Source organism: Phocoena sinus, chromosome 3, assembly GCF_008692025.1.
Source record: "Phocoena sinus isolate mPhoSin1 chromosome 3, mPhoSin1.pri, whole genome shotgun sequence".
Classification (NCBI taxonomy): domain Eukaryota; kingdom Metazoa; phylum Chordata; class Mammalia; order Artiodactyla; family Phocoenidae; genus Phocoena; species Phocoena sinus.
This window is the reverse complement of record NC_045765.1, coordinates 49,246,581-49,270,522: the sequence shown is the minus strand read 5'-3', so window position 1 is coordinate 49,270,522 and position 23,942 is coordinate 49,246,581. Positions and strand designations below refer to the sequence as shown.

At 35.8% G+C, this 23,942-nt stretch overlaps 1 protein-coding gene across 5 annotated transcripts in view; it reads left to right on the top strand.

The window, feature by feature from the left end:
• Positions 1-23,323, top strand: part of RBM27 (RNA binding motif protein 27) — a 70,450-nt gene extending 47,127 nt beyond the window's left edge. For 2 of the 5 annotated variants that reach the window (XM_032627358.1, XM_032627359.1), the window contains exons 14-21: positions 104-244; positions 4,000-4,119; positions 5,432-5,506; positions 5,647-5,811; positions 7,847-7,951; positions 8,056-8,247; positions 18,269-18,379; positions 19,624-23,323. In XM_032627358.1, the coding sequence (XP_032483249.1) occupies positions 104-244; positions 4,000-4,119; positions 5,432-5,506; positions 5,647-5,811; positions 7,847-7,951; positions 8,056-8,247; positions 18,269-18,379; positions 19,624-19,707 (993 nt within the window). In that variant the 3' untranslated portion in view covers positions 19,708-23,323. Of the gene's footprint in view, positions 1-103; positions 245-3,999; positions 4,120-5,431; positions 5,507-5,646; positions 5,812-6,205; positions 6,686-7,846; positions 7,952-8,055; positions 8,248-18,268; positions 18,380-19,623 lie in introns of those variants that run through there. The other 3 variants (XM_032627362.1, XM_032627361.1, XM_032627363.1) reach the window with 2 other exon arrangements.
• The last annotated feature ends 619 nt before the right edge of the window (positions 23,324-23,942 follow it).

The window sequence follows — 23,942 nt, the reverse complement described above, 5'->3', positions numbered from 1 at the left end:
TTTCCTTATCTTCCTCCCCAGGGTAATTACTGTCCTAAATTTGTATCATTCCTAGGCATTTAAAAGAACTTCCACCGTAAATGTGTTTATTTTGTATATGCAGATGATGAACAAACCACAGACATCGGGTGCATATGTTCTTAACAAAGTTCCTGTGAAACATCGTCTTGGACATGCAAGTGGTAACCAGAGTGATGCAGCACACTTGTTGAATCAGTCAAGTGGTGCTGGAGATGATTGCCAGGTATATATTTCTGTGGACCTTTAAATATATTTAGAGTTGTTCAGTGACAGAAAGAAATTAACAAATTGATTAGCACCCAGATTTATAATGTCTTATTTCCTCAATCAAGATAATTGTGAGAGCTAACCTAAATGTGGCCAGTAAACTTCCCTAATTTCCATGATTGAGCCAGAAATTTGCTAGTTAAATTTTCTTTTCCTATTGAAAGCTAAATAGGAATTTGAAATTTTTAGCCATTTATTAATAGATGTCTATTAATCCATTCCTTTTATAATGTTTCTTCTTTAATATAATTAAGAACATCATAAAGGGGATTCAGTCATAGTCAATTCAAAAGTCAGATTTTTTTTTTTTTTTTTTGCGGTACATGGGCCTCTCACCATTGCGGCCCCTCCCGTTGCGGAGCACAGGCTCCGGACGCGCAGGCTCAGCAGCCATGGCTCACGGGCCTAGCAGCTCCGCGGCATGTGGGATCTTCCCGGACCGGGGCACGAACCCGTGTCCCCTGCATTGGCAGGCGGACTCTCAACCACTGTGCCACCAGGGAAGCCCCAAAAGTCAGATTTTGAAATATGTTTTTAAGTAGTTTCCTTTCCTTTTGGGAATATATCTATATGATGACTGTCCAGATTGGTGATTTTGTTTTCCAAGAGAGCTAGGAAAACTGAAAAAGAACAGGTGGGGTTAGCCCTCCTAGACATTAAAAAATACTGTGAAGTCAGTATAACTCAAACAATTTGATACTGGCACATGAAGAGACAGACCAGTGGAATAGAATCGAAGACTGAGGTTATAGACTCACTCACAAATAGGAATTTATCATATGCTAATACATTATCTCAGTTCAGTGGGGAAAGTATGGACTCTTTGGTAAATGGTATTGGGATAACTGGATAGCCTGATAGAAAAAAAAAATTAGATCCATTTTAAAAATTACATAATAAACCAGGATAATGTCCACAAGGACCTGAAATTTATATGCTGATGGTAATGCTAAATGGTACAGCCTCCGTGAAAGGAAATTTGGCAACATCTAGCAAAATTATGTATGCATTTACTCTAAACCAATAATCCTCCTCTAAGAATCTGTGCCAAAAATATACTAGTCAAACTATGGAAGGACATATGAGCAAGGCTAGGGAATGTAGACTCTCTTCAATAGCAAAAGACTGGAAACAATCCAGTGTCCATCAGTAGGGGACTGGTTACTTAAAATGTAGTACATGCATACAATAGCATATGTGTAACTTTGCAAAGGAATAACGAATATCTTTATGTTTACCATGAGGTGATCATCAGGATACATTAAGTAAAAAAAGCAAAATGGGACAAAAAATGTAGAGTCGGCCACTGTTTATTTAAGAAAGTAGGGGCAATGAATACATTTACTTGCTTATGATAGAAAAAAACAAAAAAAGTAACCCATATAATTTAAGTCTTAGTGGTTACGGCAAGGATAGAAGAAGCTAGACAACTTTAAAAACCTCCGAAACATTTCTTAATTCTGTCCACCAAAAAGGTCTAGAAACTGACCCAGCCTGATGGTAATGAACCTTGACATGCCCCTTCCCCCAGCTCCAAAAAGAACCAGGGATCCTTGAAGAAATGGCTGTTCCCAGATTTGGGGTGACAGTGTTCCAGATGAGCCTAGAATACTTTGTCAAACCAGAAAGTGAGGAATTTGTCGAAGATTACTAGCATCCTATCAAAGAATGAAAAAATGTCATAAAGGCTCTAGAACTGCACACCAATTTAAAGGAAATTCAGAGGACAGAGGGACGAGTTAAAGGATACCATAGAATCCTGTAGTGAATACTGCAGGATGAATGACCTGGTTTCTTCCAGAAGTGATTTGCAAAGAAAAGAAAGATACAGAGAGGGAAACGGAATTAAAGGAGACTTTAAAGAGATATAACCAATTGCATTTATATGGACCTTAGTAGGTCCTAATTTAAATGTGAAAAGAATGTTTAGAAAATTATAATAGAATCTGGAAATGTGACTATTTAATGATATTAAAGAATTGTTATACCTTTTAAGTGTGACAACGGTATTGTAGTTTTACTTAAAAAAGAAAGGAGTCCTTATCTTTTAGAGATACAACTGAATTATTTACAGATAAAATAATGTGTGTGTTATGATGATGTAGTTGGGGGTTTAAATAAAACAAGGTTATTTTATATAAAATAATGTAAATGATGATTGTTTCTGCTTGCTGATGGATACGTCAGGCTTTTTATATATAATTTTGTGCTTTTGTTTGTTTCAAAAATTCGATACTAAAAGATAGAAAAACAAAAGCAATCTCAGACTTTGAAGTCACACAGCCCTTACTGACTTGACCTGCCTCTTACTAGCTGTGTTAAATAACTGGCGAGCATTGGTTTCCTTTTCAATAAACTCAGTTGCTATGGGGATTAAAAAATTTCATATTGGTAAAGCATAAAAGAGAAGTGCTTATTCGCACATAATAAGTGCTCAGTAACTTGTAGGTAGTGCCATTTTTATTTTGATAAATAGTAATAACAGCATGAACATCATCTCTGCAGGTTCCTACAGTACTTGAGAGAGTTTCCTGTGTATTTAAAGTAGGTTAAGTTTTAGGACAATTAAGTATTGTATGATTGAGATAAGTTTTGTATTTGTATATATTGCGTGATTGAATTTTCCATGAATTTCTTAGTATTATATCCTGTGTCCCTTATATCATATATCCAAAGTTCATTTAAAAATAAATTATAAATTTATTTATTTATTATAAATTATTTAAAAATAAATTTCTGTTCAGAAAGGAATCTAAATACCAAAACAAGCACAGTAAAGATGGTCACCATTTTACTTGCAAAGTTAGATCTGTGAGCTAACTACTTATGGTTGGTTGTAAACTCATAACATTTGATTAAATATAGTATTAAGATTATGACTGCAAAGTACCTTAATTCTTAGGAGGGTTTGCAATTAGAACATGCATTCTTATTTGGCATTGTGGAAAATAGCTTAATGACATTACCCTCCCAAAGACCTCCAGGAACACACCTGTAGTTGAACAACTCTTATTCAGTGAGGGAGTATACACAGTGAAACCATGGAACATCTCATTTAGAGGGTGTTAGCAAGGACTTCTGTTAGGATTGGCTGTGTTAGGTGATTTGTTGGAGGGTTAAAGGAAACAGGAGTAATTCTATGATCAGATTTCCTAGTAGTTTACCTAGAAGGAGGGAAGACTAGAATTATGCTAAAGCTGTGTTGGTAAAGTAGCTGTAGTCACTCATATTAGCCAGGGTAGAGAGATGTTTAGTCATTTGTATGGTTTGGATAGTATTCATGGTTTGTGTGTGTGTGTGTGTGTTCAGTCGTGATAATGGAGTGATCTTGTTTTTGCCTTGATCCACCATGGGCACAAGAGTGACCTTGTCTGAGGTTGATGTTCTATGAAAATTGTTTATGTTAACAAGGGGACACTAAGGCCTAGCTGTGAGTGGCAGTCTAGCTCCTAGATGTCAGGAGTTGTTGTTCTTTTTCCCACAATTAAAAAAAATATAAAGAAAAGAAAGATAAGTGATTGTATTCAGAAACACAACATTATTACTTAAAATTAGTTTTTGTTTTTATATTTGAATGACAATTGAGTTTATGTGTAAAGAACTTGTTTTATAAATGAAGTTTTTAAATGTAAAAAAAATATATGGAGTCTTTTTAAAAAATTATTTTAAGGTATTGCTAAGATTTAATTTAATTATATTTGTGTTTCATAGATATTTTCAGCTCCAGGCCATCCAAAAATGATCTACAGCTCCTCAAACTTAAAGACACCTTCAAAACTTTGTTCAGGATCAAAGTCTCACGATGTCCAAGAAGTTCTTAAAAAGAAGCAGGTAACAGCCTCAATTCTTTTCCTTCAAGAGGAAAGAATCTATTGAATTCTTTTTTTTTTTAATACATTTATTTATTATTTATTTATTTATTTTTGGCTACATTGGGTCTTCGTTGCTGTGTGTGGGCTTTCTCTAGTTGCGGCGAGCAGGGGCTACTCTTCGTTGCAGTGTGTGGGCTTCTCATCACGGTGGCTTCTCTTATTGTGGAGCATGGGCTCTAGGCACACAGGCTTCAGTAGTTGTGGCACGCAGGCATCAGTAGTTGTGGCTCGCAGACTCTAGAATGCAGGCTCAGTAGTTGTGGCGCACGAACTTAGTTGCTTCACAGCATGTGGGATCTTCCGGGACCAGGGCTTGAACCCGTGTCCACTACATCGGCAGGCAGATTTTCAACCACTGTGCCACTAGGGAAGTCCGGGATCTGTTGAATTCTTAAGTGATTATATTAACACCTCTGAACAGTTCATGTTGTTATGAAACTACATTTTAACATTTATTTAGCTGCTGCTTGATGCATTGTACACTTGAAAAAAAGATGAGCAAACAGAAAAAACGTTTTGCAGTTGCCTTTCAGTGGCTACATCAAGCACAAAGAAAGAACTTTTTCTATGTAAAAGTAAAAGACACTGAGCTGTTGTATCTCCCCCCAACCCCCACAAGGGAGAGAAACAAACACTTTTATTTCATTATTTTCTCTTTTAATTCCTTTCTGGCTTCGTAAGTTAGGTAATGTTTCACGTGAAGTGTAACAATTATGTAGTTATTATTCATGTGACTCAGTTCTGAGTTTCATTATCATCTTAGATTTAAACTCACAAAGAGTTTTTCAAATAAAATAGTTATTTATATATATTATCTCAGTATAATTGGAGATTTAATTAACAGAGGGGTTGGAGGCAACATTTTCCAGGCAAAAATCCATAGATTTTGCTATCATTTCTAATCTATAGCTGCATGTCACTTTTAGACTTTATTTTTAGACTTCAAACTTCAAAAGTAAGGATTTCTCTTATTATGTGGGGAAGTGAAAACTTGTTTTTCTTTACATATATATTCAGGTCATTTAAGTGAATAAACCTCATAGATACAGCTAATTACTGTTCAGTATTTTAAATATTAAAGTACAGTTACAAACGTAAACTCTTTTATATTGGAAGTGTTGGGGAAAATAGGTTTAAAGGTTTCATCTCTGGCTTCAGCTATTTTTTGATAAGGGATGACTCAGAAGAATGAGTTGAGACTGTAGTAGCCATATATATCATGGGCAAACTTAGTTATTCATTACTGATTTTTTCTTTACCTGTTCATACAGGAAGCAATGAAGCTACAACAAGATATGAGGAAAAAGAGGCAAGAAATGTTAGAAAAACAAATAGAATGCCAAAAGGTAGGATAAATGTTCATTATTTGCATTCTGGAATTGATGTATGGAATGGATTTTACAAAGATATCCCCAGTAAAGTTTTAAAGGTTACTTAAACTAAAATTTACTAAGCATAGTTTTACTTTTTGCTGTTTATTTTATAGATGTTAATATCCAAGCTAGAAAAAAACAAAAACATGAAACCAGAAGAGAGAGCAAATATAATGAAGACTTTAAAAGAGCTTGGAGAAAAGATCTCACAATTGAAAGATGAGTTAAAAACATCTTCTGCAGTCTCCACACCATCTAAAGTAAAGACAAAAACAGAGGTACCTATTTGCATTTTTCATTCAGCATGGGGTTATTGAACATCTGTGGTGTGCTTGGCACTTTAAAAGTGCAGTGGAGGCTTCCCTGGTGGTGCAGTGGTTGAGAGTCCGCCTGCCGATGCAGGGGACACGGGTTCGTGCCCCAGTCTGGGAAGATCCCACATGCCGCGGAGCAGCTAGGCCCGTGAGCCATGGCTGCTGAGCCTGCGCATCCAGAGCCTATGCTCCACAACGGGAGAGGCCACAACAGTGAGAGGCGCACATACCACAAAAAAAAAAAAAAAAAAAAAAAAAAAAAAAAAAAAAAAAAAAAGTGCAGTGGAATCCTTAGGTAGCTAATAGTCTAGTGTGAGACAATTATAAGTATCTTTTTTTTTTTTTAATGTTTCTGTAGATGCTGTACACTCCCTCTGAAAGAAGTGATAATACCCGGTTTGAACAAAGATGTTTTTTAACTGAATTTTTTTGTTCTCCATGCTGATGATGTAACTGCTTAGAGTGATGGCAAGGAAAGAGACATTTCCTATTTCAGCAGCTTTTTTCTAATTTTTTAATAATGTTGTAATGCAGCCATCCCTTTTAATATTCAAAAGATATCATTGACTTTAGTATGGGTAAAAATGTGGCTTTCTATTGAAAAGAATAATCAAAAGTTCTAGATCCATTTAAGTCTAATTTTGTTCATTTCTATTTGTTTCCTTACCGTAGAAGAATACTTGCTTTTACACCATGGTTCCATCATTATTCTACAGCTCTGTAGTGGGATTTTAGATAAATTTGCAGCCCTTTGAGAACTGGGAATAAATCTGTCAGATATATATATATAGAATGCAAATTTTTATGTACAATATCATATTACATTTGAAATTGTGGTTCTCTGTTATTAAAGGAATGTAAAGTGTTTCATTAAGATTGCTTTTACACAACATTGTAAATCAACTATACTCCAATAAAAATTTTTTGAAAAAGATTAATTTATGATCTAAAAAAAGAAAAAGTGATTGCTTTTTAAAAATATAATAAAATGTTATTTTAATTGAAATTTCCCCCAATTATAAAAAGAGCATTTAATTATGGAAAGAAATTTAAGAGAATATGGGGGAAAGAAAATCTCTCATAGTCACACCAGCTAAAGGCTGATAATTTGTTTCTTACCAAAAAAAACACAAAAGAGTGGCAATAGTTATAGGGTTCAGATCTGAAAGCAATTATATAACTGTTATGTTTGTACTATTAGTGAACTTTTATTGTGTAATTTATTTTGCCCTATTATGTTTCACTTATGATGGTTTATTATGTTCTCAGCTCCCTCATCTCAGATGACTGTTTCCAAGGTCTGATTTTTAGGCCATCTTTTTTTTTTTTTTCCCTCAGTGATAGTTTATTTATTTCACATAAAAATCCCCCAAAGCTCGTGGAAATGATGCCTTCATATCACGACAGTAATCAGAATGAATTGTTTTTGTTTTTAAAAACCACAAAACTTGCTGTCGGAAAGATGGGTGTGTGAACTACGACTTGGGGAGGGACTTATGATGCATCCCATGTGTCACAAGAGGAAAACTCAATGTTTCTTTACAAGGAGGGCTCGACATCTGTTGCATTTCAGCCAAAAGCTGCCCCGCAGATACAAATCTTTCGCAAAGCCGATTTCAGAGGGTGCGGGTAGCAGCCCTAGGTGCTACCGAGGACACAGTGGCCCCGTATGGACAGAGCTGTGCCTCAGAACTTCACACACCTGTGTACAAGTGGCCGACCTGGAGACAGCCACCCCGGGGTGGCTCTTAATTAAGCATTTGTAATACTGCTTGCTTATTAAGCAGTAATACTCTTTATTGTTACTACTGATAACATTATACTCTCTACATGTTTTCAGTATTATATCTGTACAGTTACTTTCCTTAAAACACCCATGTTTATTGCATGCTCTCACGTTTACCCAGAAGAGATGTGTGTCATTCTGTAAGTGTAATATTGTGAACAAGATTTTGTAGGTTGTCTAAAAAATACATTTTTACTCTTAATTTTTCCAAAGGCCCAAAAAGAACTATTAGATACCGAACTGGACCTTCACAAGAGGCTATCCTCTGGAGAAGACACAACAGAGTTACGGAAAAAACTCAGTCAGTTACAGGTTGAGGTGAGATTTAAGAGGAGTTACCCAGTACATTTAACATCTCAAAAAATAGTTTTCCTAGATTTAGTCTGATAATGTGTTGTATTCTGCTTTTTGTTGTTATTCAGGCTGCACGATTAGGTATTTTACCTGTGGGTCGAGGAAAGACCATGTCCTCTCAGGGTCGAGGAAGAGGCCGAGGCCGTGGAGGAAGAGGAAGGGGTTCACTAAATCACATGGTGGTGGACCACCGCCCTAAAGCACTAACAGTTGGGGGATTCATTGAGGAGGAGAAAGATGACTTACTTCAGCATTTTTCAGTAAGTTTTTAAAGTAGTAAATGCCAACTCTAAAAGCATTGTATAAGTTGTAAAATCATGGGTATTAGCAAATTCCTATTAATATATTTGAAGGTCAAGAAGCAGCTCATGCTATATTCCATAACACTTCACATAAATGCATTTGTAGCAACAAGTTACATTTGATTTTTGCTTTAGGGTTTATTACATGGTTTACCAGATGTTTATAGTCAGTAAGTCTGGGATGGAGACGAAATCCAAAGGAAGAATTCGTTAGGAGAAGAGTCATGTTTAGTTATATTCTGTGTACAGTGATGACCACTTGCTTTTAGACAAATATGCAAATAGATATTTGCCACAGGTGAATGTTTTTATTATTTTGCACATAAACAGTATATTCTCTTTCTAACCATTCATTAATTCATTCAGTAAATATTTTTTGAGTGTTATTTGTGCTAGAGCATTTTCATACATGATCTCATGTAACCTTAAATAACTGTATAAAGTGCAGGTAGAAACCCATGTGTACAGATCGGAAAACTAAAGCTTAAAAAAGTCACCCAAGATCATACAGTTAATAAGTGGCAGGACCAAGGTAAAAATACACAATTGACTGTTAACATCCAGGATGCCTATTCCTCAAACAACTTTTTTGAGAGAAAACATTTTCAGCCCTATTGAGTGTTAAAGATGGTGAGAGAAATCTTAAAGAGCAAGATTTCACTCCATAGTTTCTTATTAATTTGATGCTCATTAATCTTGTTTCACCCTGGCTATTAGAGAATGGTGGGTTGTTATAAGATGTCCAGATTTGAGAGCCACCTGGGCTACAGTCTGTTTACTCTTGAGCCAGTTTTTTCACTAGCCTGTTATTTTCTTTTTTTGTAAAGTGTGAGATTGTGTTTAAGTGACTTCTTTGAGGAGTAAAGAAGATAATATACGGAGAAGCACTGTACATGGGCAGGGTGTTCTTCTGGAGGCTGGGTGAATGTCGATTTTTGTCTCTCAGAGTTGAGTATATAATATTCGAATTTCCTTGCCAAAACTTGGGCATGGGCATTTAGACCCACTGCCAGCTCTGGTGAGGTGCATTAGATAATAATGTATAATAATATAAAGCAGAATTTTTATAAATTTGGCTCTGTAGAAAGTTTTAGTTACAAAAAGTAGGTAATTTTGTTAGGTAGGAAGCTGCATGCTCTACCCTGAGGGTTATATATAAATCTTTAAGTTTTAATCCAGAAGTCATGCTCAAATGGCTCTCTTTCCTTCTCATAAGTAGAGTCATTCTAGAGTATCTAATAATAACCAACTTTTTTTTTTTTTTTTTGCGGTATGCGGGCTTCTCACTGTTGTGGCCTCTCCCATTGCGGAGCACAGGCTCCAGACACGCAGGCCCAGCGGCCATGGCTCACGGGCCCAGCCGCTCCGTGGCATGTGGGATCCTCCCGGACTGGGTTACGAACCCATGTCCCCTGCATCAGCAGGCGGACTCTCAACCGCTGTGCCACCAGGGAAGCCCCAATAACCAACTTTTATATACGTATATTTGTTAAGTCTGAAATACGGCACTTGGTTTGCGGAAAGAGACATGTCCAGGCATTTGGGGAAGGAGCAAACAAAGCCAAGGCTGGTAAGGCAACTTCAAGAATGAGACACTACCATTGGTTTCGATGGTGTTTTGTAGTTTGTTTTTTGTTTTGATAGGGTGCTATCAGACAGTCTTGAGTGCTAGAAACACACTTACACTTGTAACAGATACTTGCAGTATAGTATGCTTTCTTTAAAAAAAATACAGAAATACATATGCCTAAGACATTATTGAAAGTAGGTTTAGCAAACCTATAGGGTAACTCTTCTTCAAGGTCTTTTATAATCCCACAAAGGCTAAAGTAAAATGTATATTTTCAGTATTCTTTTACTGTCCTTAATGATTGTGAAAGGATCATGGATCAACCATATCTGTATGAAAAGGTGATGGATGGGGTTTAGTGAAGCTGTTCTGAAGTGTGAGGACCTAATTCTAGAGTCCTTCAGTTTATTCTTGTATTCATTAATCCAGCAGTCACCAACCTTTTTAGCACCAGGGGCTGGTTTCATGGAAGACAATTTTTCCGTGGACCGGAGGGGAAGGGGGAATGGTTTCAGGATGATTCAAGCCCATTAGATTTATTGTGCACTTAATTTCTATTATTACTACATTGTAATATATAATGAAATAATTATGCAATTCACCATAATGCAGAATCAGTGGGAGCCCTGAGCTTGTTTTCACATGCCACTCACCAATAGGGTTTTGATGTGAGTCTGCAAGCAGTTGAATTATTAGGGTCTCTGTGCAGTCGAACCTCTCTGCTAATGATAATCTGTATTTGCATCCACTCCCCAGCGCTAGCATCACCACCTCAGCTCCACTGCAGATCATCAGGCGTTAGATTCTCACAAGGAGCGTGCAACCTAGATCCCTCACATACGCAGTTCACAGTAGGGTTCATGCTCTTATGAGAATCTAATGCCGCTGCTGATCTGACAGGAGGCAGAGCTCAGGTGGCAATGCAAGCAACGGGGAGTAGCTGTAAATACAGATGAAGCTTTACTTGATCACCTGCCACTCACCTCCTGCTGTGTGGCCCGGGGTTTGAGGACCCCTGCATTGATCCACTTTTAAGAATTTATCATACGGAAATTATGCAAATGATTCTGCAAACTGTAAGTGTGCTCAGTGTAGCACTTTCTATAATAGTGAAAATGAGAACTATCTAAACGCTCAACAGTACTTTGCTGCTATTAAAAACATGTTTTTAAAGAATAATGACATAAGAAAATTCTCAGGATTGTCTTTTAGGTTAAGGAAAGGTGGGATAGGAGAGTATACATAAGCTTGGAGTAGAACTGCTTTAAATTGTTAGTTCTGGGTGGGAGAATTCAAGTTAGTTTTAATTTTTTTCCCTTCTAGGCTCTTCTCTGTTTTCTGTGCTTTCCAAAGGAACATATCTTATTTTTAAAATCAGACTTTTTAACTTCACATTCATTTTTAAGATGAAACACCAGCATTTTTATACTGTATATGTTAAAACCAAATTTGAGGATATGTGTTAATCTTGGGCTTTACGTCCCAGATACGTACATGAAAAATATGAGTAAATTTAAAAATTGTTGACCTTTGAGCAGCATGGGTTTGAGCTGTGCTGGTCCACTTGTACACAGATTTTTTTCAATAATAAGGCTGACAGTAAGTTATTACCAAGATTTTTGACCGTATGGAGTTAGCACCCCAATCCCTGTGTTGTTCAGGGGTCAACTATATACACAAATTTAAAATCCAGAGAATGTTTATATATAATGGAAGTTATCTGTAACAACATAAAACATGTATAATAATATATAAATATTTTAATAGTATATATCACTAGTCAGACTTTTTCTAGTAAAGAACCAGATAGTAAACACATTAGGCTTTTGCAGACTTCATACAGTCTCTGTCACATTTTCTCCTTTTCCTCCTCTCTCTCCAAACCTGTCCTTCTCTCTTCCTCTTCCTTCTTCTTTTTCCTTTTCTTCTTTTAATAATTTTTTATAAATGTAAAAATAATTTATAGCTCACAGGCCACCAAAAACAAGGTGCTGGGCCATGTTTGGTCTGAAGGTTGTAGTTTGCAGACCCCTGGTATATATTATTTTATTACTTTATATATTAAATATTTGAGTTCAAAAATGGGAAATATGAGACTTCCCTGGTGGCACAGTGGTTGGGACTCCACACTCCCAATGCAGGGGGCCCAGGTTCGATCCCTGGTCAGGGAATTAGATCCCACATGCATGTCGCAACAAAGAGCTCGCATGCCACAACTAAGGAACCTACCTGCTGCAAGTAAGGAGCTGGCGAGCCTCAACTAAGGAGCGTGTCTGCTGCAACTAAGACCTGGTGCAAACAAATAAATAAATATATTTTTTTTTTTTTTAAAGGGAGGGCTTCCCTGGTGGTGCAGTGGTTGAGAGTCCGCCTGCCAATGCAGGGGACATGGGATTGTGTCCCAGTCCGGGAAGATCCCACATGCCGCAGAGCGGCTGGGCCCGTGAGCCATGGCCACTGAGCCTGTGCGTCCGGAGCCTGTGGTCCGCAACGGGAGAGGCCACAACAGTGAGAGACCCACGTACCACAAAAAAAAAAAAGTAATAATAATAAATTAAAAAATGGGAAATAATATCATGTAATATATAAATAGAATTTTGTATGTTTTAAAGATAAAATCAGTGAGTCCCAAAAGAACTTTTTTTAAAAAAGAATCCTTATTTATATATCTTTCATTTGACAGAGTTAGGAGGGTATCAAAGACCATGAAGAATTTCCTTTAAGTATTTTAATATTAAAGTTTAGGTAAAAGCTGAAAATTTTAAGTCATAGAGGCTTGCTTAGGGGCACAGATAGGATGAGAGCTTAGGGTGCTTTCCTTCACTCCTGGGTAAAGAGAGGTTCAGCTTAATTCAACAGGGAAAGTTATTTATACTGAACGTTTGGAATACTTGGACTGTACTTTGGCATTTTTTCAATAGTATGCATCATTTAACTACAAAGATTTTGAGCTATGGTAGTGTGGTTTAGAGTTGTACTCAGTAATAATAGAGTGGAAGTAGATTTTTTTTTATTTTCTTCTTCCTGATTATGAAAACAGTAAATGCTTCTCAGGATGCATTTAGTAGCTGCAAGTAACAGATAAATAACTTGGAAAATATGGACATTTATTTTCTTTTTTTTCAAGAAGTTTAGAGGTAGGGAGGTTTTAGGATTGATTATTCAAGAAACTCAGCTACGCAGGTTCTTTTCATATTTCTCCTCTACTATCCTAGTGTGTTGGCTTTCTTCCTTAGGTCTTTTTCTTCATGGTGTCAGTCAGGATGGCTAGTTAGGGTGTTTCCTGTTTTTTCACTGTTAATGGACAATGTTATATACATCTTACTGGATTTGGCGTTTTTGAGGGAAATAATGTTATGTGGACAGTCCTGTGCATTGCAGGACCTTTAGCACCCCTGGCTCTCACCTACTAAATACTAGTAAGTGCTCTTCAGTCAGCGTGACCACCAAAATGCCCTCTAGAGTAACATTATCGTCTCCCACTGAGAACCATTGCCCTAGGTTAGTTCATAGGAGCAAGATGACTGGATCAAAGGCATGCGTATTTGTATTTAAAATTTTGGTACAGCTTGCCAGATAACCCTCCAGGAATGTTGTGCTAATTTAAACTTGTAGTGACATTGGGTGAGAGCACCTGTTTGCCCATATCCTCAACAGCACTTAAGTTTTGTTTTTTCATCTTTGCCAGTCAGGGGATTGATGAATCATGACTGGCACAGATTTGGCATCAGTTTCTGATCTGGGAAAATGTCTGTGTAGGTGAATTTCTCTCTGCGTAACTTCTACCTCTAAGGTTCTACATGCTTCTAAGTTACTGCATATAATTTTTTATTGATGATATGTAATTGATTTGCTCATATTCACACATATTCATATATGTTAATATTTGATTTATTTTGAGGGGCAACACACATATACATAGTCAAAAAGAAAAGTACGTACAATGAAAAGTGAGATTTCCTGGACTTCTCTGGCGGTCCAGTGATTAAGACTCCATGCTTCCAATGCAGGGGGCACAGGTTTGATCCCTGGTCGGTAAGCTAAGATCCCTCATGCCGCGTGGTGTGGCCAAAAGAGAAAGAAAAGGAAAGAAAAATAACATTTCCTTCTACCTCCAGTCATATAGTTCCACTCCCCGTAGGCAGTCATTGTTAATTGTGCATATGATGTTGCTTTGTTTTTAATGGATGCATGGTGATTTATTGTATAGATGTACTGTACTAGATTTAATTAGTCCTGTATTGATGGACATCTGACTTTTCTCCACTATTTCATTATTTCAAGCTGTGGTATAGATATGCGTGTGAGAGAATATATATGTGTATATAGAAAAATTAGATATTTTGATAGGTATATGAGGCAAGTCCTAAATTTTTTAAAGTATTTTTAATTAAAAAAATCAATACATGCAAAGGGTCAAAATTCGGTTAATAAAAAGTAAAAAATCTCACCTCTTAATCTTGGCCTACTCTTACAAGGTAGTTATTATTCTTGGATATATTTATAGAAAAAAATTACGAATATAAGAATACATATATTAAGTCTCTCATCAAAAAAATTTTACCGGGGCTTCCCTGGTGGCGCAGTGGTTGAGAATCTGCCTGCCAATGCAGGGGACACAGGTTCGAGCCCTGGTCTGGGAAGATCCCACATGCCGCAGAGCACCTGGGCCCGTGAGCCACAACTACTGAGGCTGCGCGTCTGGAGCCTGTGCCCCGCAACAAGAGAGGCCACGACAGTGAAAGACCCATGCACTGCGATGAAGAGTGGCCCCCGCTTGCCGCAACTAGAGAAAGCCCTCGCACAGAAACGAAGACCCAACACAGCCGAAGATAAATTAATTAATTAATTTTAAAAAATTACCAAAATGGGATCATTTATAAATACAGAGGTGCATTCTAAACATTGCTTTTTTAACATAAATACCTTGGCTAATTGGTATTTTCTTGAAATTATGAAGATAATACTCAACTTAAAATGTTTATTGAAACTATACCAATAAGAAATGTATAGTTAAGTGATTTATCAGAAGGTACCATATTACCTGCCCCTCTGGTCAAGAAATAGAACATTCCCAGCACCCCAAAAGTCTCCTTCTGCCCCCTTCCAGTCACTATCTTCTCTCCTCCTCAGAAAAAGTCTAGCCTCACTTTATTATAATCACCTCCTTGCTTTCTTTATACAGTTGATTCTCATTATTCGTGGATACTGCATTGCACATTCACCTACCCACTAAAATTTATTACAGCCTCAAAATCAATACCTGAAGTGCTTGTGTGGTCATTTTCAGACATGTGCAGAACTGTGAAAAATTTGAGTTGACCAGTGCACAAGTTCCCAGCGGAGGTCAAATGAGGTGATGTTCTGCCTTCTCGTCTCAGCTCTCATCCTGTAAACAAGTCTTTTTTGCAGGCTATTTAGTGCCATATTTCTCTCATTTTTTTGTGCTTTCCATTGGTGATTTCACTGTTTAAAATGGCTTCCAAGTATAGTTCTGAAGTGCTGTGTAAGTGTTCAGTAAGGTAGTGATGTGCCTTATGGTGAAGATGTGTGTTAGAGATAAGCCTTGTTCAGGCATGAGTTGTCGTGGTTTGGGCCATGAGTTCAATGTTAATGAATCAACAGTATATATTAAGTAATGTCCTTAAACATAAAACAAGGTTACATATTGATCATTGGCAAAAATGTTTTGACCAGAGGCTCATAGGAACCTAACCCTCTATTTCCCCTAGGAACAATGGTTCAGTGTTTGCTAATTCAGTGCTTGGGTGAACTTTATGTGACTACTGCAAATAACGAGAATCAACTGTATTTTTATCACCTTAATGTGTATTCCTAAATGTTATAGTATTATTTTGCGTATTTAAGAAAATTTATATATATGGAACCACATAGTATATATTCTGTTGTGTCTACTTTTTTTCTTAACATTATGTTTGTGAGATTCATTCGTGTTATTACATGTAACAGTAGTTTGCTATTTTTATTGCTGTATAGCTTTCAGTTGTATATATATATATACCACAATTTATTTTTCCATTCTCCTATTGATAGGTATTTGGGTTATTTCCATTTCATTTTTATGAACAGTGTTGCTGTGAACATTGTTTTAAATGTCTTTTCATATATACGTGTACATTTCTGTTGGATATACATGGACTTGTTGAGTGAACTGCATCAGTTTTATTAGTTTAGATTCCCACCAGTGGTGTGTGAGAGTTCCTGACTTGGTATTATTAGAATACATCTCTATTCTATTTATTAATCTTATTTGTTACAAGTTAGGTAGTGGGAGTTTTATATTCTTAGTTCCTGACTGCATACAAATTAAATTTCTCCTTCTTCCTTCAGTAATATATATGCAGTACATCTAACGCCTTAAAATTTCTTTTGGACGATAGAACTGCTACCCTCTTTGGAAAGCAACCCAGTTAATATAGGTTAAAATTTTTTATATTGCTTTTTCTTGCTAATAAAAGTAATATAACTTTACTTAAAAATTCAAATAACAGGGCTTCCCTGGTGGCGCAGTGGTTGAGAGTCTGCCTGCCGATGCAGGGGACACGGGTTCGTGCCCCGGTCCGGGAAGATCCCACATGCCGCAGAGCGGCTGCACCCGTGAGCCATGGCCGCTGAGCCTGCGCATCCGCAGCCTGTGCTCCGCAACGGGAGAGGCCACGACAGTGAGAGGCCCGCGTATCGCAAAAAAAAAAAAAAAAAAAAAAAAAATTCAAATAACAAAGTTTAAGGACCTAATGTGTAACATGGTGACCGTAGTTGACAACACTGTATTATATAATTGAAATTTGCTAGGAGAGTAGAACTTAAATGTTCTAATAACCCCCCTCCCCCGCCCCCCTCCCAAAAGGAGGTATGCATGTGTTAATTAACTCGATGGGGTATCCTTTCACAGTGTATCAAATCATCACATTGCACACTTTAAATATCTTACAGTTTTATTTGTCAGTTACACTTCAGTAAAGCTGGAAAGAATTTAAATAATATAGAAACGAACAAAATACTGAAGAAATCTCTATAATTGGGCTGTACGTTAAAGGATAGAGTAAGGGCAAGGGATGTCTGTTACACAAATTACCTGTTTTTTTCTTTCCCCAAGGTTTATTGAGATATAATTGACATAAAACATTGTATTATTTTAAGATGTGCAACATAATGATTCAGTATACATATGCATTGTGATTACTAAAATAAGTTTAGTTAAAATCCATCACCACACATAGTTAAAATTTTTTTTTCCTTGTGATGAGAACTTTTAATGTCCACTCACTTAGTAACTACCTGATTTTGAAAAGATGGTAAATGTATATTTGGGTTAGGGCCATTTTGATACGTCATTTTAGTTTGTCCCATGAGTCAAAATGTTTGGTGTCAGGTTATAAACATTTACACCTACAAGGGATAATAGGAGCTTTTCCTTAAATCACAGGCTGTGGTATCAGCAGAGACAGTAATTGACTGGTATGCATCTGGCCTAATGTACATTCTTGCCATGCAATGATCTGAGTGTTCTATGGAAATATTTTGCAAATGCTTCATGAAGTTTATCAATATTTTTCCTAGAAAAGCTAGGGTGAAACCCCAAATTTAAAAGAGCCCCTTCTATTACATATTTTAGGACTGAACCAAGAATTGGGGATATTCTACAACCCAGATCTGTTGATAGGAAAGCTGTAGGAATGATTAAGCTTTCACTTTCATGAAACTTTGGGTCTCTGTTCCTTTGTCTCTATTGCTTTGTCCTTAAAATTAAACTTTTGGTTTCTCTTACTGAAATTTGCTGGGGAGGAAAAAAATGTTTAGACAGTAATAACAAGAAATACATTTGAAACTGCGTAGTTTTACCCTGAGATAGGATAATAGGTGTTTAACATTTGTGGGATGCGTAGATGAGCTGCAGAGTATTTGTCATTGTTATATAGCATTTCAGGAAAAGAAGTGGGAATAGTTTTAACAGATATAGATGGGGATATAAGAGATGTCATGAGATGAATAGATAATTTTTAAATTACTTATATTTGTAAGGTTTTACTCTAAATATGTAGATTATCAAAGCCAAAGGCCAATAATCATATTAAGACAGTATTTGTTGTCCTCATCATGACTTTTCTATGTAGAATGACTATATAATTTATCATCCAAACCAAGACAGATCTTAAAATTTATGTGACATCAACATTAATCATGGGCTATCCTGGGAAAACCAGACATGTGGTCTTCTAATTAAAAAGAACTTCACTTTTTCTAGCTCTCATTGGAGATTATTTGTAGATCCATTTTAACAGATTTTTTTTTTCCCTCAAGTCATTAAACTTTTAATAGCACACAATTTGAAGAAATCATTAGTAAGTGTGAGTACAAACTTTTGTGTTCTTCTAAAATCTATTTTAGCCTGCAAACCAAGGGTCAAAATTCAAAGACCGTCGGCTACAAATATCATGGCACAAGGCCAAGGTGCCTTCTGTATCCACTGAGACTGAGGAAGAGGAAGTCAAGGAGGAGGTAAATTTAACGATTGAAAATAAGAGTTGAACTAGATTGTTTTCCAGTTATATGCTTTTCTTAACATTAAGTAATATAAATTTAAAAATAAATATTGAGTTTTTCCATGCATGTAATTAATTAAGACTAGTCTAGAAGTTTATTAAAGGATCAGATTAGGTGCAGAAATAAAAAAGCTCTTTTGGGGGTTATTTTCTGGTGTAGGAGAGACTGTACTTTTTTAAAATTTGCATTTATTTTGGCTTTATTGGGGCTCTGGACGTTTTTATTTTGGTAAATGAAGACATGGATTAAGTGAACAAATTAAATTTTATCTGATTGTTCTAGTTTTAACTTATTCAAGTTCCATAAGTAATAGATTTGAGTTTATTTTCTTTCTACATATAGTTGGTTAAAATGAGAGAGTGTAAAGAAGATGGACATAAGAGGGAAGAATAGCAAAACCAAGGACTTAAATAATACAAGTACTAACCAGCTTCTTAAAACATGAGAATTAATATTTCTTTTTTACTACAGTATTTCTAATTAGTTTATTAAAATGGACACTTAGGCAGCATTGCAAGTTATTCCTCATTCATCCTAATTTTGGTTTTAAAAGATAGCATTTATGCCTGATCAAGAGTCTTCCTGACCAAGTGGGTAATTTTACATAACAAAAGAAGAAACATTTCCCTTCTTTAAAAAAGAAAGAAAAGAAAAATCTTGGTATTTTGGGAATGTTTGTAGATACTTATACTTTGTGTAAGATTTTAGATTTTTATGTAAGATTTGGAATGTCAGTGTCATAGGCAAAGTATTATATTCGTCCTTCACAATCGGATATTAGAGGAAAAGTTTAGACGTTCAAATGGTTATTTACTTTCCTCACTTTCAAGATAATAGAATAAAATTAATTTTATCAAAAACATGTTTCATAGATATCCCCCTCCCTCCACTAAATGTTCATATGTTATTTGTTTTTCTGATGATATTAGAATGGAAATCTATTAAACTAGCAAAATTAGCAGGGGAGAAGAATATATATACATATATATATATATATATATATATATATATATATATATATATATATATATATATATATATATATATAAATGTTTTGGGGTTTTTTTGCCCCCAAAGATAATTTTCATCACTTGTAAATCCAGCCTGGGCTTTGTATACTAGTCTGTTTGTCCTTTGGCCTAAAAAGCACTTTACTTAACTTGTGCCGCTGAGCAGATTTTACCCTCTCTTTTCTTCAGGAAACAGAAACGTCAGATTTGTTTTTGCATGATGACGACGATGAGGATGAAGATGAATATGAATCTCGTTCATGGCGAAGATGAAATCTGATGCGAGCTGTATAATTTTTAGGAATATTGTTTAGAAGAACAACTTTTTAAAATTATTTAAAGAAGTCAATGAGCCAAAAAAAATTTTTTTATTTTTATTTTCAACACAGTAGGTTTAAGGACAGCAAGTTTGCTATTTAAATACATCTCATAACTGTTCATGATATTAAAGCACCAAAGGCCTAGTGACTTTTACACAGTTGTGAAGATCCACAGGAATGACTTGGATAATCTCTAGAGCCTTATTTTTCCACACCACCTGTTTTTGTTGCTATTGGTGTTGGATTATGATGTAAATGACAGGGTGTTCAGAAATTTTATTTTGGATTATAATCTGCTGATAAAGTTTCATTAAATGTAAAAATCGCCTGGAATCTTTTATCTCTTAGCTATTATGGATGGGTCATCAGATAGTAGGAGATATTTGTAATTAAAATACCCTTTTGCTTTCAAGAGTTGTCTTGGAAGAAAAGTAAATTTAATTATTTTATTGAGGAGGAGCCCAATTTGTATTCAATCTGAATTCCGGGGGGATTTAATGTGCAGCAGTAAGTAATATTTTAGTGTAAATCGTAACTGTTCTTCAATGCTATAAGGCAATGGTAGCTAGCTCTGTGGGATTTCCATTCTGTCATCATATTAACTCTCCTGGACTTCTGCCACTGATTTTTAGTTTGCTTTGAAATTACTGAGCACTGGTTCAGTTGGTCCTTTTTTTTAACATTCTCAGAATATAAAAGGCTTTCACCTGTTGCCCCTTTCTCGTCCCCATTTTCTTTCTCCTGCCTTTTTATTAATAGCCTGACTTACCCATTATTGAGATAAGTGATTCTTTTGGGCCACCAAAAGTCAGTCCCCAATAAAAAGTTTAAACCAGCACCTTGATAAACAAGTGATATTTTGTTGAGAATAATGGAAGGATTTGTGGGGAGAGAGAGTCACCAGCTTTTTTTTTTTTTTAAAGCTTCACTTTAGTTAATAGTTATGCAGAAGGGTTTGAAAGTGTGTGAGATTCTTTCCCTAAATTTAAACCATGATGGTGAGGTGACTGGGGATAGGTTGGGGGTGGGATGGGGTAGGGGGATGGGTATGCTAGTAATAAATGGGAGTCATAACTTGACTTTGATCAGATGACCTTATATTTTCATAATTTTGTAGCTTGTTGCTATCCATGAACATATGCATCCTTCAGTAGACGGTTTCCTTCACTGTGTGCATTTTTACTGTACACTGTATAGAGTATCTGTTAAGTAAAATATATCTGTAAATTTATGTCCTTGTGTTCTGAATGTTAGATGGAAAGGCAGAGGAGCAACACTACACTGTATTGACCCCTGGGGAAATAAAATGATTAATGTACATAGGATGTTAACTTTTTCAAGGATATACACAGCTATGTTTTTATAGTACGTGTGGTGTGAAAATTTGAAACCTCCTGTTGGCTTCAGAAGGTTCTTGGTGATCACTATGTCGAGGATTTTGTTTCCTGAGGTGAAGACTGTTTCTCAAAATAGAAACTATTCACTAAGAAACTTAAAACCATCAGGACTCTAGATTTACTTGGCTACAAGAAGTTAAATCCCATGTTCTGACTATCTTTCCTCTTCTACATGTTTTCCTGGAATGATGTGTCAAACCAGGATCATTTTTAAGTTTTCATGTAATTTTCCCTTCATAATAATAAGGACTTCCTCTTTCTAGGTTATAGTTATATTTCTGAAAACACAAAGCTAAAATAAGCTTATAAAAGAAGGAAAACATTACAGTGGGGTAGAGTAAGCAATCTTGCTTCTTCCTCCTCCGTCATCTCTAACGAAATTTTCCTGATGTCTGTGGCTCAGTTGGTATATATTTTGAAAGATTCATTGTGGTGAATATTTTGAGTCCTGACAGTTTAAACGTGATAGAGGGAACAAAGGATTTATATATTTTTTGTACAAAGTTTTTTCTTAAACTGTATAATTTTGTAAATAATTTGTTTGGTTTTTTTGTGTACTAAAACTACCAGCGTATAGATTTCAATAAGAATTGTTGTATTTTTGTATTTGGAAACTGAAAATTACAGTAAATTAATGGAGCTGTAAGGAAATTTTCAGTAGACTGACAATTCAGCAGAGTGAGATTCCTTTTCATATGATTTTTTAACCTAAAATTGACATCTTATTACACTCTCAGTACAGAGAGAGTTGAGGATTTGTTTGACCTTTTTAGTTCTTGGGGGAGAGGGGGGTGAAAGAGAAGGATGTTAAAGTGAAGAATAGCTAGACACTTTTTCGAGTAAGTTTTGAGGCCCTTTATATAAAACTTAGTTTTCGATACACCTAAAATACTTCATAAACGTCTTTTCTAAGACTTCTAAAACATGTTTGACTCTCAAAAATATATTCAAAATATGCGTTAAATATAATATTAGAAAATTTAAGTTAAGGTTAGCATAAACTAGTTAAATGTATATATTTTTTCCTTTAGGACTGAGATCCCCAAGCATTAGAATTTCTCTTAAAAGCGAGTAACTATGACTTGTTTTCTTGGCATCTTCACTTACAGAAATAACATATACCATCTGAGGCAAATTCTGTTCTTTTTAATGTGTATGACATCTTTCTAAGTAGCCGTTGAGCAATAACAACCACCAGCCTGGCTCGGTCATCTTGGTTTACTAGTGGATTGCTGCCCAGGCTTAAGAGGTAACCCCGGGGAATGCAGAATTTCCCTCAATTTCTTCATGCTGTAACATTGAGAAAACATTGTCAGTAGCTAAGGTGATAAATTGGAAAACGTCTTGTTAGGGTGAAAAAAAGAAGTCCATGCTGATGGATCATTATTTCAAAAAAAAAGAAAAAAAAATCATGTGAAAAGGAATAGCGGTTCCTCTTGATGTATAGTATGCCTGTATTATAGTTTTTACAAAATTGTGAACTTGTGTAATAGTATAATAGGAGATATTGTTGAATTTCTAACTGTTTATACATTTAAATTCATATATGTAATGTTTGTTTTATCGATTACAATCTGAATTTCTAAGAAGCATGTTGACTTTTGCAATAAAGATGCAATATGGAATGGTTCACAATTGAAAAAAAAAAGATAAAAGTGTTGCAAATTTAAAAGAATTTGGAAAATTTATGAACCATTCCAAAAATTATAACAATCACCAAAAGAGCTGTAATTCTGGCTTGTTCTGGAAAGAAAGAAAACGTATGTGTATGCTTGCTTGAGTGTGAGAATGAATGAGTGATGGCTATGTGTGTGTGTGTGTTATGTTGGGTTCATGTACATGAGAGAATGCCACTCTATGAATTTGGGTACCGAAGTCACTGGCTATTAAATATTCAGTAGAATCACTCCTTTGACAGAGTGGTCTTGAAAATGAAAGAGAAGGGCATTAAAGTGTTAACTTACAAGTAACCTTTAACAGCCATATTTCTTTGTTCATGGATGGATCTTGGTATCCCAGATAAAAAGCACAATTTTATGAAAGCAATTATTTTAATATTATCTTGAGGATATTCAAGATGCCTGCAAACAATAGGAAGGACATTTTCCTTAAGCACAATAGAGAGAAGGGAAAGAACACCTTGAAGAGATGACCTAGGGCTTCCCTGGTGGTGCAGTGGTTGAGAGTCTGCATGCTGATGCAGGGGACATGGGTTCGTGCCCCGGTCTGGGAAGATACCACATGCCGCGGAGCGGCTAGGCCCCATGAGCCATGGCCACTGAGCCTGTGCGTCCGTAGCCTGTGCTCCACAACGGAAGAGCCCACCAACAGTGAGAGGCCCGCGTACCGCAAAAAAAAAAAAGATGACCTAAAGATATGACAGTTCTAATTGTGATGGATATTTGTGAGGAATAACAAGAGAAGGAAGTGATCTTTACCCAAAAGGACTATGTGGTGATGGGAAAAGGATGTATATATCACTTGGGCTCCTATTTTCTTGTTTTAAAAACTGCTTTTCATATAAAATTCCCCTCCGAATGTTTATGCATTGTCCAAGAAGAGTCGTTCTTTAAATCTCAGCTTATACAGGAAAATAATAAAGAATGGGAGTAAATTTCATTTTCATTATTTTCAAATAAACAAGTTTTATTCATATTTTGTGAATTAAGTAAATGGCAAATAAGCTGTGTGACCATTTGTTTTGAATAGATGATAATTTATCCAATAGATGTTTATCATAAACATGAGTCTAGGGCTTTTGGTGGGGGAGCCAGCATAATTTTGAACATAA